Source organism: Trachemys scripta, chromosome 6, assembly GCF_013100865.1.
Source record: "Trachemys scripta elegans isolate TJP31775 chromosome 6, CAS_Tse_1.0, whole genome shotgun sequence".
In the NCBI taxonomy this organism is placed as follows: Eukaryota; Metazoa; Chordata; order Testudines; family Emydidae; genus Trachemys; species Trachemys scripta.
The window spans coordinates 47,637,829-47,652,347 of NC_048303.1; the positions used below are offsets into that span (position 1 = coordinate 47,637,829).

Sequence of the window (14,519 nt, forward strand, 5' to 3'; positions counted from 1 at the left end):
CTCCTTGCAAAGAGGCAGGTGCCTCAGAGGGCAGAAATCAAAATAAATTGAGGCTAAGTAGCCACTACTTTATCAAATTTAAGACAGAAAAAAACAAAACAAAAACAAAGCAGCACCTAAAGGCAGCATTCCTATTAATGATCATGATCCTTGCCTCAGTGAGAACGAAATACAAAATTCAGGGAAAGGGAAGACTTCTTAGTAAGGAGATTCAAGCAGCTGGTTCATTCCTAAGGGATCCTGGCTCGTTCTCGAAAAATGCTGATCTTACAAACTTATCTGCCCTGCACCCCACTGTCTCCTTCATTCTCCTCCATCTATTCATTTCCCAATCTGCCCTTTTCTTGATCACCTTCATCCACCCTTCATTGTGATTCTTTGTCCCACTGTTTACCCTTCACTCGGTTCTTTCATTTTCACACATGGAGAGGGCACCACCAGGATCAACAGTAGGCATAGCAATCTTCATTCCCATCTCTGTGGTCCCATGGAAGGTGGGAGCCAGATCATATGCAGGGAAAATGAAGGCAGATGCTGCAATTCTGGAAAAGTGCTCGCTCCACCCACCCAAGCAAGTATCAGAGTAGGGCATCATCAAAAATAGCTGCGTGTCAATGCTCTTCTTACAGTGTTGTTTATATTGCAGTAATGCCTAGTGACTCCAACTGAGATTAAGCACGGATTTGTGCTAAACCCTGTACAGTAAGAGACAGAACCTGCCCTGAAAGCCTAACAGGTTAAACCGACAAGGCACACAGGATTGTTATCCCCATCATTTTTCAGGGGCATAGAGACACTGAGTAACTTGGCCAAGGTCAAGACTCTGTGGCAGACCACAGATATTCTAAATCCCAGCCCAGTGCTTTTACCAGCATCCATCCTTCCTCTTCAGTACAAGATACTGGGGACAACAGCAGCAGAGGAATGGAAGCAGTGTGCCTCCTAGGTTTCATTTGCCAACCCAAAATTCCTATTTGACAGCAACAAGTGCACTTTTGGAGGACCCGTACACAAGTGATAATTATTAATAGCAAATCATCATGTAGCTGTATCTGGTGGGCTTGATTTGGGGTTGTCTTTTTTGTATTTTGTCTTAGTTTCCTTATTCCTTAACATGATGAGATTTGTCTCTGTTGCAGTAGTTTTTTCCCCTCCTAATAAACTACTGTTAACATTCTTTGCCATGCAAAATAATTGGAAACTAAATAGATAGCATACCCCTCAACAACATTACTATTATAACTATATATAATATGGTGTTTTTTGTATTAGTCAATAAGAGGGGAAGAGAATCAGAGCTTCCAGTGACTTCATTATACTTTTCCAGGGTTTGTTTTACACATGAATTGTGTATTCCACATGAGATATATGGAATTATATTAAATTAATTCCAGATTTTGGTTTTGACTAGAGAGGACAGTTACCTGCAAACAGGGAAGCTGCATGCTGTTTTATGTGAGCTGCAGGATTAAACGAGGGGTTTGCGGAATCTTACTTTAAATCTATATACTGCATCTGTGTGATACATTCCAGAAGCTTCTAATCAGTTAGGACACAATACTACCATGTAACCAACAACCTGGGGTAGACCCCTTGGCCAACTCCTAGGCATCAGCCAGGAGTGATGGAACCTCCCTAAAAAATGGGGGAGGCCACTGGCACCCAAACTGTGGCCCCTTTCTCCCACACCACCCCTTCTCTGAGGCCCCATCCTCACACTGCCTCTTTCCCCCACCAAGACCCTGCCCCTGCTCTCTCCTTTCCACTCCCTCACCCAGTCACTCATCCTTATGGCCGGTAAAAAGTGGGAGGGCCATGTCCCCCTAATCCCTCCTGTTCTAGTGCTCCTAGCATCAGCTCATTTCTGAATCCTCTAACCCTCCCCCATACATGGGGGATAGAGAGTACCAAAGGGGACCTCAGTCTGTAAAGACTTTAGACCTACAAACCTCCTTACAGGGACATGGTCCACTAGTTAAAATCCCAGGTGTCATTTACCTCTGGCAGATGGGCTTTATAGCCTTTAGTTGCACTGGACACTAGCCACAAGTTGCAACCAACTAAACAATCCTATAATCTCTCTTTATTAGACTTCTAAATGCTAGTCTTCACGATCCAAACTGTGCCTCCACAATGCTGCAAGTAAGGCAAAACAAAACACCCTCCCCCTACACCCTACTTCTGCTAATTTGACCCAATGGGAAAAATTCTTTCTTGATCCTGGAAAACAGGGCAGACCCTCGGCATCCTGGAAGCAACACTCACTATCTACACTTTAGGGAGGGAAGGTGGAACAGCTGAAGCAGCAAGAGTTTAAATTAGCTCTCATCCCCACCCCCCCAACAATCATCTACCACTCCCTGTCCTACCCCCTGGCCAGTGGGATGCAGTGAACCTGAGGAGTGGGAGAGGCTCAGCTTTCATTTATGGTCTACTCCCTCATCCTCCTGGGAGCAGCACATCCTCTTTTTTAGAGCCAACCAGCAACCTCCCACCCCCATCTCCATACTCATGAATGTGAGGGGGAGTTTTTTTGGGGGGTGGGGGGGGAGGGCAGATGCTCTCCCCACTCCACTTCCCTTCCAGGGACAGTGCAGTCTCCTTGTGGTCTGACCAAGGGTCTCTGCATAGGGTAGGCATTGCTGGAGTGTAGAATATATGTAACTGTATGCACTTTATTTGAGAAATGAGGCAAAATATTGGCAACAGAGTTAGCAGTTGGATATCTCACAATACATCATTGTTTTGAATAGTAGGATTCCCTTTTGTCATGGATTTACAGGGTCTGTGTTATACTCCAGCTTTTAAACAGTCTCCTGTGAGTAATGTCTTTAGTGTGCCTGTCCCAAAGTCCCCCCCCCCACCCCACCAGGGCAGGCCACATTGCTTTGATGACTCTGAGACTTAGCCTTCACTCTCCAGCATCCCTGTTTCTCACTGTGACTCTCTTCAGTGAGTCCAACTGAAATCAAACTCCTGAGACACTCTCCTTTTTGCATTGCTCCCTAATAAGATAAAGTATTTGCAGCAAGGATCCCTTTTCAAAAAAAGGTAGTATTTATTAGTCAACTGGAATGCATTTGACCTTGGCTCTGACCCTCAGTTTCGATTACAGGTTCTAACTGTGGCTTGAACCTGGCTCTGGTAACTGGCAGTTGAAGCCAAAAGTCAGAACCAGAGTCATTCCCCAACCTGGATGCCTGCTCCACCCACTAGACCTGACTACTAGGCCTGACTGCCTAGGTCTCAACTCCTAACACTTAGTGCACTAAAAAGAATATAGCTGTGGCAGTGAGAGTGGCAGGAGGGTCTAGCTGCCTCAAATACCACAGACTTGTACTTTGGGTGACTAATCCCTTCTGCTACTCACACTGCCATGGCTACTCTGTCTTTTTAGCATGTTAGATCAGTCAGAGCTAGCATGGGTATGTCTCCTCGAGCTGGGAATAGCACCTCCAGCTCAAAGTGTAGACATACCGTCGGTATACAGCAGTACATGAAAGCAGGGCAAACTGAGGCACACAAGTAGCTCATAAAATATTGCCAAAAATTCCCAGTTCAATATATCTTTCATTAATATCACTAGGTGCACATTTTTCAAGTCCTACTAAACAATCTTGGGATTCCACACAATGAGATTTCACACAAAGTCATGGCCCTGAGCAAAAGTGATAATCAGGTCAACCCTTCTCTTGCCCATTAGTTTACTGCTGCTGGATGTTCAACATGGGTTCCTAGTGTTCTGAAGTGTTAAAACATTAACACAGATAAAAAAAGTGAGGCATGATAATATGTTGAATTTACCTTTTTAATCCTGGGGGAATTCTGTGCCAATGCATGTGTGCAGAATTCATGTCCCCCACAGATTTCTTTGAGTCCCTGCAGAAAAAAAAAGACCTTCTGGTGGGGAAGCAAAGGGAAGCTGCAAGAGTAGTCATGCACCCCTCCCCAGCAGCATGGGCACGTTGTTTCAAGCGCCTGGAACTGCCACTGGAAAGATAAATCACTACAGGCTAGGGATGCCCTGGCTGGTGGTTCCTACCCTGTGCTGGGTTCATCTGCTAGTCCCGGCTGGGCTGCAGGCGGTTGAAGAAGGGACTTCACCTTCCCCTGCAAGGAGTAGCTGTGGCTGGGTCAGACCCACACCCAATAACCTACCCTGGCTGCAGGAAACTCCATACCCCCTGCTTCCTGCACCCCCATCCACCCAACCCCCATGCATCTGGACACCCTCATACCCAAACTCCCCCACTGAGCCTCACCCCTTGCACTCAAAATCCCCCCTCTGAGCCTCCCCACATCCGAACCCTCACCCTGCCAAACCTTATCCCCTGTATCTGGAGTCTCCCTGCATCCAGCTCCCACACCACTGAGTCCCATTCCCCTGCATCTAGATCCCCACCCTGCACCCAGACCACTCCCTGCTGATCCCCCTGCCAAGCCCTCCCACTCAGACAATCCCCACTGAGCCCCATCTCCCCCCACACCCAGACCCCTCTCTGAGACTGAACCACCTTCACTGGCCCCCCAGTAAAGCCCCATTGTCCCTGACCTGGGAGCCCAGGCATAAATTCTAAACACTAAATTACAATAGAGAAAGAAGACAAATAACTCTGTACAATATCCAGTAAAATAAAATCATGAAAAACCATCTTACATTCTCCTTTTTTGTATGGGTGTAATCAAATAGCTATCTCAGTACTGTCATTTTGAGTCTAATTATTTGCAGGTGCAAAGTTGTGTGTGAAAATCTGGTGACCAGTTTGAGGCCCTTTCAACATCTATTCTGGTTGAATTTTGTGCTGTGCTTGACTAAATTATGGTGTATTTTAAATTTTTCTTTCAGCACATAATTTTTGTAGAAACGTTAACATACCAATATGTCACTCAAAATGAATTCTTCTGACTTAGATTATTTGCTTTTAAGGCAAAATTTTATATGAAGTTAAAAAACAAAACCCCTACATTAAAGTAAGTGTTGTAGCTGTGTTGGTCCCAGGATATTAGAGAGATAAGGTGGGTGAGGTAACATCTTTTATTGGGCCAACTTTTGTTGGAGAGAGAGAGAGACAAGCTCTTCTCTGTGCATTCTAGTGAGGCTATTCCTTCTCCTCCTCCTCCACTGCCTAGGCTTGAGGGCACAGGAGAGACAGTCTCTCTGCTCTCAGTTCCAATACTTAGCCCCACCCCAGCCCAGTGCAGCTGGGAGGAGCAATTACAGGGAAAGTCCTGTTCAGCTTCAGTAGTCCTAAGATGAAGTATGCTCAATTGCTGTGTGGGGATAGTGCATATATAGTCTGGTTGGCACTTAGGAGCTATGGGCGGAATGGAGCATGATCAGTGCAGATAGAATCTTTGGAGAATTTAGCAGCAAAATGTTAAGAAGTCCCCAATGAATATATGCAAAATGAGATTTGACAGAGACTTATAGGTTGGCAAAATTTGGGTGAATTTTCAAAAAGCATATTCCTGACTGCAAGGTGATTCCCCAGCCAAATTTCAAGTCCCTGATCCAAAGCATGGAGGCATTAGAATTTCTTGTTTGAACAGCTTTAAGAATTTTCTTTTTACCGTGGGGAAACAATTTATATTTCCCTAGTCTCATTCTCAGAAATGCCTGAGCTGTGTTAGCTGAAGCTTTCCTAACAAATTCAGACTCAAACACCTGACATCAAAATTTCAGCCCAAAGTTAAAGTGTGGCAAAGTTATAAGCAGCTGAAAACAATGTCTTATAATGGCAAGTGTCAGACAAAACTTACCCATAAGTGGCACTAGGAGCTCTGCCTATAACAGCAGCGCTGATGTGGGGAGCTCTGGTGTTCATGCCTTCTGTCCAGCATTTTTATTACTCTTTTTTGGGAGGGGTACCTAAAACTTACAAATGAAAAAGATCAGTTCAGTTGCTCGGTCCATCTCCCAATATGGAAGTAACAAATGGAGAAAGAACAAATTTTATAATAAATAGAATGATAAATAACATGAGTAGGGAGCATTTCCTTCCTAAGCAGCATGGGAGCTGAGAGGTAGAAGGCTTAGGGGAAGGGAGATCTAGAATAGCAACTGGAGGCATGTTCCCTGTTCGGTAAAAGCTATGTCCTTGCCTGGGTCAGGGAGAGCCGCACTGGCAGCTGTGGGGAGCTGCAGCAGATCGTCCACTTCCCTAAGCAGCCCCCCCATCTCTCCACCCTCTGCCCTCCACTTCTTCCCAAGCAGCCCCCCATCCAGTGTTCCTGCCCCCCAAGGTCCCTACCCAGGGCAGGTGGGGGATCCTTGCTGCGGTTCCTCACAGCTGCCTGCCCAGCTCTTACCATCAGAGCCCTGCACGGATACAAAGTTTATATCCATATCTGCACTGCTATCCAGGGGCTTGGGATTCCAGCTGCAGGATGGAGGAGGGGCATGGGGGCGGGGCCTCAGGCCAAAGGGGCAAGGCCAGTGGGCTAGCCTCCCCAAAGTGGGAGTTCACCTGCCACCCATACCACCATCCTTCCAGTCACTCAGACCTGTTACCTGGGATTCATCAACTCAGGCATTCTCTAGGTCCTCATGTCCAGGCTATGTCTAAATCTTGCTGATTCTTTTTGCATAAAAATCTCTAAGATACAGCCTCTCTGATCCACACATGCAGCTAAAACTCTTGTCCACGCTCTCATTATCTTGAGTCTGGTTACCCCCAACATCTTTTCTCTGGCCTTGACAATGCAATCTTGCCCTATTCGTATCCATTCAGAAAGCTTCTACAAAAATCATTTCCATAGCCCATAATTTTGACCATGTCACTCCGCTCTTTCAGCCTCATCATTGGCACTCCTCCTTTTCTATTGCATCAACCATAATCTGCTTATAGTCACTTTCAAAGCCCTTTGTGGCCAATCCCTACCCTACCTATCATCTGTCATTGTTATTAAACTGTTGATGCTCATCTCTGATCAGCCCATGATTCCGGCCTTCATTGTTCACTTGTTAAATTTTCAAACAAGCACATTTGTGCTTTTTCCTATGCTACCTCTCTCTTGGGGGATGCTTCCTGTAAACATCTGTGAAGCTGTCTCATTATCCTCCTTCAAATCGCTTCTCAAATCTCCTCTTTGCTGTTATGCCTATAAAACACTCAACAGTTAGGCTGCTGGTGTAGAGAGATCACTCTCTAGGATACTGACCAATATTGTCTCTGTTTCCTTGCACTCCCCTATCTGTCTGTAGACATTTAATGTATCTTGTCTTATACTTAGATAAGAAAATATGTGGGGTAGGGATCACCTTTTTGTTCTGTGTTTTGAACAGCACCTAGCACAATGGGGTCCTGGTCCATGGACCAGTCTCCTAGGCACTACAGTAATACAAATAGTAATAATTAATAAAAAGAGAGCATCAACAGTTGTACCACCCCTGCAGCACCTCCTTTTGGCCACATGTGGCTCTGCTGAAGCCTGCCTTAGTTTCCCCTTAAGTCAGGGCCTTTTAAGAAACTACATAGTCCAGATGTTTTAAAAAAATTGCCCTTCTTGGGTCAAATTTATTAAGTCCTGCACAACATCTTTCAAAATAGAACTCAGACTTACATAATCTTCATTCCAGCTTCCCTGGGCTCAACTCCTCCTACCTGCAGGTCTGTCCTGTCTTTAAAATTCACTTCTTCTGGCTCCATTCCCAAGCTGGGTACAGCCCCTCCTTCATGAGGGTCTGTCTTCCTGCTTTCCCAGCACTTTTTGCCCAGGCTTCTCCACAGGCTTTCCTTGCTGCTGAGTCAGGGTCCTTCAGGAGCCTTCTTATTCCTTGCAGTATCTGCAGCAATCACCAGCAGCTGTCTCCCTGTTTATAAAGTGCAGGTGCCTTTATGCCCAGTTGGGCAGCAGATTATTGGGCCCCCAGGTGCATTGGACCCCACTCCCTCTGAAAGAGGCCAGCCATGCTGTGACAGGGAGTTTGTATGATGGGGAGCCATAACTCAGTATATTACAGTTGTCTAGTTTTTGTCATACAGCATACATAAACTTCCAGTCTAACATAAGCCTTATTTTTTCAAACAATTATTGCAAATTTTGATGTGTTCTTCTTCCAGTGAGTGGTAACTACTAGCCTAGCAGTTCTTAAAAAGACAAAATTAATGTAATCTTATGGTGTAAACTGCTTTTACAGGAAGCCCAGCAGAATCCTAGATTCATCAGTGACAGCTGATTGTTCATGCAGAGTCATTTTTAATCATCTTCCTAATCCTGTTCCAGTAATTTCTAACCAGGCAGGCCCAGCAGATGTTCTCCATATCCCACAGTTAAGCACAGCTTCCTTTCCAGTTTAAAAAGAAATTGAGACTAGTTGGAGTTAGGCACCAGTGGAAGAGATAATATAATAGTTTTATTTAACACTTTCTGAAATAGCGGATGATGATCTTTCTCCAACTTGATCATACTGTTCTTTCTATTGACTTATTTTTTTAATAGTGCGCTGCTAATAAGATGAGTTCTATTTTTTCCCTCTCTTTACAGATACACTTAAAAACAACTTTTCTACAAGAGTTGTATATGTTAAAAGCAATACTTATCATCTTTGTAAATCCATCCATTTGAATACTGAAAGAACAGCTTAAAAAGGAATGACTGAATCTTTTGATATATGTATAAAGTACAGAATTTTTATTTAATCTTTAGCCTTCTACAAGTCTTCATTACATACTTTCAGTAGAAACAATAATAAAAATAATCTAACTGACCCAGATGCCTAATCCTAAAAATATAAATGCCTGTCTGTTAGACTAACAGATAAAAATGATGGTAGCTGATATAAATCTGTTCACAAGGTCATAAATATTTACTCTCAGTCACAAATGCATGTTTACTGAAATGTGGGTTTTTTGTATTACTACTGTCTAAATCAAAATGATTTGGAAATTGAACTGCTACTTAGAAGACTTGAGCAATAGTACTACTATTATTTATATAAGAGCAATCACACACATACCATGATGTTGAAAATCCAGGAATGTGTCACAGCTATCTTCTTTTCTAGCTTGTTTGTAACAAATGCCTTTGATAAATAAGTAACATTTATCAAAATGTTTGAAGTCCAAGGATTACTTCAGGATTCTTTTTAAAAATATATTATGGTGCTTTTGCATATATGTGTTGAGAGGTGAACCCTATTTTTAAATATTAGTTTGTGTGTGAAGTATCCACTTACGGTAAGATATATGACTCGCCAATGGTGTTGCAGAGCAATAAATATGCTCACAACTTTTTAAAAAGCAAGTGAATCTTTAATAACTTCCTAAAATCTTCAGTTTTCTTTGCCAGCCATACCCACCAAGAGCTCAGTCCTGCTCCAGTTGAAGTCAATGGGAATTTAACGTCGACTTCAATAGGAACTGAATCAAACTTCTAGTCTGTCATTTTCTTAGTCTACCAAGGCATTTATATCATGCTCATCACCATAGTAATTTAATGCTTCTAAAATCTATCTCATCCAAATCCCAAGACAAAATTTCCATTGAAATCACTACAAGTTTTGTTTGACTGGGGGCTGGGTTATCTGACCTTACAAGAAAATATAGCGAGGGCTGTGAAATCAACTCTCCTCTCTCCCTCCTACTTCAATTATACCTAGAAAGTAAATTAATACTTGTACAGATCTATATATTTATTCTCATTTTATATTTGATTTTCCATCTTTATGAAACATGGTAGAAACCAAGAACTCATAAAGACACATAGGTCAGATTGATTTAAAAATACATACACATCACGTAGCCTAGTAATTCTGTACAAAATATGAAATAAATAGTTAAATCTCTGTGTTGTTAGTGCAATTGTTTTCTACCTTTTAAAGATTATTTTAACTGCATTGTGTCATAAAAAGGATCTTATCTAATGCTCTTTTAAGTGGGTCCTTCCACAACTCATTAAATGTTTCTTACCCTACGTGGTACTCACATTTAAGTGGTAAGCATTGTTGAAAGACCATGGTTTTATAGGATTCTCCTTTTAAATGAGGTATTGACCCTTTTCAGAGCTTGGAGTGGTTTATCTCTGAAAATTCAATAACTATGAGCCTTGACTTTCATTGTGAACTCTATTAAATGTGAATCTTTCTACTTTAGCTTGTTCCTATGATTTTTACTTGTCTGTTGCTAATTTATGTGTCCAAAGTCTTCTATATGAAACATTAAGTATCAGGGGGTAGCCGTGTTAGTCTGTATCTACAAAAACAACAAGGAGTCTGGTGGCACCTTAAAGACTAACAGATTTATTTGGGCATAAGCTTTCGTGGGAGAGGTTTTTACCCACGAAAGCTTATGCCCAAATAAATCTGTTAGTCTTTAAGATGCCACTAGACTCCTTGTTGTTTTTATATGAAACATCGTTTATATAGGATTTAGGAACTTAAAGTTCAACTAATAATCTAATTCCTAAAGAAATAACTTCCTTTTTACTTATACCTTTCCGTGGTCAGATGGCATGTAGTCTACCTGATGTTAATTAAATGAAATCCAATATTCCAGTATATGCACTAGTATAAAGGCAGTTGGATGTAGTGTGTATATATATATATTCTAAGTCATGGGGTCTACTTTGTAGTTTACTCATTACTAAAGAAGCAGCACCTACTGACTCATAATAGTTATATAGTAGTACATCTAATGTTGATGATTGTCAATATTTTTCATAAAATGAATCATTCTAGCAGGGAAACTGTCTCATGGACAATCTTTCCCTCCCATTTGCAATTAGAAATTAGATTTAAATATTGACTTGAGAAAGTCTTTCTACACATGATTGTAGATATTGTTTGTATATGTATTTCTGATCTTCTCTTCTTCTTGATACATTCCTTGATCTTTCTGTTTTAAAACAACCATTAACTCTGAAGATGTACTTTATATTTTCTTGATGATTTTAGAAATTGCACTTTCCTCAGAGGATTTCTTGTATTATCACTGCAGCTGAGTTATGAACTTGACACAAAGTAAAATGTGTGTTAACATCACTGCAGGGTTACTATTTGTAACAATGGCTGGTGGACCCACAGGAAGCTGAGTTAGATGTCTCACTGCTGATTAGAATGACCTTGGAGTTTACTGTTAGACTCCAGATACAGATGTAGTTTCATTTAGTGGGGAGAGCATTTTCTCTCCTCATACTTTGCACCTACCCAAGAAGAATCATTTTATACCATCTGACTGCTCAGTGCCCTATCCTGAAGTCCTTCACTCACAACTCCCATCAACTTCACTAAGGCCATGTCTACACTACAAAGTTAAGTTGACTTTATGTAAGTCACCATGGAGCCTCCAATTTAAACAAGTCGATCTTGTGTGTCCACACTACGCTAATTGTGTCATCAGAGTGCATCCTCACTAGCAGGGCTTGCATCGACACACGGAGAACTGCACTGTGGGTAGCTATTCCACAGTGCATGTAGCCAAATAGAATTTTGGGTTGGGCTTGCAGTGCCTTATGGGACCAAAACATTGGTGTGGGTGGTTATGGGAATATGATATTAGCCTCCCATGATGCACTTACCTCCCTCCCTGAAACCAACGGCAAACAAACCAAGCCTTTTTCATGCCTTTTTTCATAAGCCTGGGTTACCTGTGTGGACCCCATAGCACGATAAGCCTGGGCCCCGCTCAGCTGTACACTGTTGTGAGCATTACAAACAGCTCGCCCCTTATCTTGCAATATTTACACAGCCGATACAGGAGCCGCTGTGCGGAACAATGTAATGCCATGCACGCAGCCCTGCTGGAAAACATAGAGTGGAGCAATTCACAGTTGCTGCCAACAGTCACACATTATGCGGGCAGGGGACTGGACTCGATGACCTCTTGAGGTCCCTTCCAGTCCTATAATCTATGAATCTATGAATTACCTTGACATGGTTGAGCGCCGTTTCTGGGCCCAAGAAACAAGCACTGATTGGTGGGACTGCATTGTTATGCAGCTATGGGATGACAAGCCTGGCTACAGAACTTTCGAATGAGTAAGGCCACTTTCCAGGAACTGTGTGAAGAGCTTTCCCCAGCTCTGAAATGCAGCAATACTGAAATGAGAGCTGCTCTGACAGTGAAGAAGTGAGTGGCAATAGCGCTGTGGAAACTTGCAATGCCAGACTGCTACCAGTCACTGGGGCATCAATTTGGAGTGGGTAAATCTACCATGGAATCTGTTGTGATCCAAGTTTTCAGGGCGATTAACAGACTTCTGCTAAGAAGGATAGTGACTTTGGGAAACGTGCAGGACATTGTGGATGTTTTGCTGTGATGGAGTTCTCTAACTGTGGTGGGGCGATAAATGGAATGTATATCCCTATCTTGGCAACAGACCACTTTACCAAAGAGTACATAAACCAAAAGGGATACATCTCAATGGTGTTGCAAGCGCTAGCGGATCACAGGGGCCGTTTCACTGACATCAACGTGGGATGGTTGGGAAAGGTGCATGATGCACGCATCTTTAGGAACACAGGTCTGTTCAGAAATCTGCAAGCAGGAACTGTCTTTCCAGACTGCAAAATAACCATTGGTGATGTTGAAATACCAATCATGATCCTGGGAGACCCAGCCTACCCCTTGCTCCCATGGTTCATGAAGCCGTACACCGGCAGCCTGGACAGCAGTAAGAACCGGTTCAACCATTGACTGAGCAAGTGCAGAATGGTGGTGGAATGTGCCTTTAGGTGTTTAAAAGGTTGCTGGCACTGTTTGCTTACTAGATTAGACCTCAGTGAAAGCATTATCCCCATTGTTATTGCTGCCTGCAGTGTGCACCATAATATCTGTGAAACAAAGGGAGAAAAGTTTCCGCTGGGGTGGGTGGTTGAGGCAGATTGCCTGGTAGCCAATTTTGAGCAGCCAGTCACCAGGGCAATAAGAAGAGCACATCGAGGGGCTCTGCGTTTCCGTGAGGCTTTGAAAACCAGTTTCAGCAATGAGCCAGAGTAATATGACACTTATCTGTGTTGTTCCTTACCAAACTGTCCCTCCGTTTCATTTTCTCCCCTGTAAACTCCCCTGTAAACTCCCACCAAGTATCATGTGTGGAATGAATAAAGATCCTTTTCTCCTCAATCCATGAAATTTTATTATGCACACAAACACACAGAGACAGCAAAGAATAGTCAGAATAGTGAAGCAATAAACTAGACTTTCTGCTCCTTGTGTATTATACATGTAGAGGAGGTTTGAAGGTTTGTTTGATAGTACTTGGTCTGAAAATTGTTTTCAACTGTCACTCATACCCACAGGAGAGGTCTTTTCTAAAGTAGCATTTGAGAAAAATAAAAGAAATTGACCTAAGGTAAAAAAAATGCAAAGAATGAACTACAAAGACGCCATCCTTAAGTCACCCTATTGTACCCAAGTATTCCAGCTGCTAAAAGAATTATTCTGTGATATATTCTATTTGGAAGCTTTAGAACAATGAGTTATCATAAGTATCATGAAAGCTGCTATACCAATATACAATGGAGAAAATTAAGAATATAGGTTAAACTTCAGCTTTGCATTTTATGGCTTTCATCAGTTGAAACTGAATCCTTAGCAGTGTGTAATGTTTTGGGTCGTATCAGAATTCATAATATTTTATTGTATGTTATGCCTGTGTTTTACTTAGCAGCATTTTTAAAACAACGTTTTTGCCCCTTAAAATTCGCAGTACTTCTTTACTGTTGTCTTTGGCCATGAAGGGCAGAAGCCACTGGAGCTCCGTTGTGAGGAAGAAAGTGATGGAGATGAATGGGTAGAAGCTATCCACCAAGCTAGGTATGAAACCGGCCTCTTAATTTATTCTAAACTCCACTTTTTATTCTTAAAAAGATGGTAGAGTTTTTAATCTAAATACACTCTCTCTAAAAAGAAAGTAATTTATTTTAGGCAAATGTATACTTGCATTCCCCAGGTGAGTTTCACTGGATAGAATGTTACAGATAAAAATTGTTAAAGGCACATGTGTTTTGCATCACAAACAGTCAGTGCTCTAGACAAAATTAGTTTCAAAGAACATGTTTTCTTAGGGCAAAATACTTAGGCATTAATTCATTTTAAATGTAAGAGCTGCTTGGTCAGTTACTTGCAAATCAGAAATAAGTGTTCTGTAGCCATAAAAATGAGATAGTGAGTGACTCACAAAATGCCTTCAGATACGAGGGTACAAAAATGAGGAGACTAAAGTATATTTATATAATAAATACATTTCAATAAATAAAATGCCAGTCACAAAATTTAATCCAAACCACTTTCCAGCGTGAAAAAAATGGAAGGCTTGTAGACCGTCACTTGACTGCATTATGACTTTCTACCATCCAGTACCCCTTTCCTCAGAAAGGGCCTGGGTGAGGAAGGTGAGGATTACAGCATAATGTGAAAGTCAGACAACTCAGGTTTTGGGAATTGAGCTGTAGAAATGAAGGCCCTTTGCTGAAATGCCTTTCCTCCAGGTCCGTCCCTCATTTCAGCAATCACAGTTAATCTGAACAGCTATGGTAATGCACCGAGAGGGCAGCAGTCTCTGAGTTGCTCAGGATC

At 42.2% G+C, this 14,519-nt stretch overlaps 1 protein-coding gene across 2 annotated transcripts in view; it reads left to right on the forward strand.

The window, feature by feature from the left end:
* RASGRF2 (Ras protein specific guanine nucleotide releasing factor 2) overlaps positions 1–14,519 on the forward strand; it is a 199,173-nt gene that overhangs the window by 39,415 nt on the left and 145,239 nt on the right. For both annotated transcript variants that reach the window (XM_034774092.1, XM_034774093.1), the window contains exon 2: positions 13,651–13,757. In XM_034774092.1, coding sequence (XP_034629983.1) covers positions 13,651–13,757 — 107 coding nt within the window. The remainder of the gene's footprint in view (positions 1–13,650; positions 13,758–14,519) is intronic.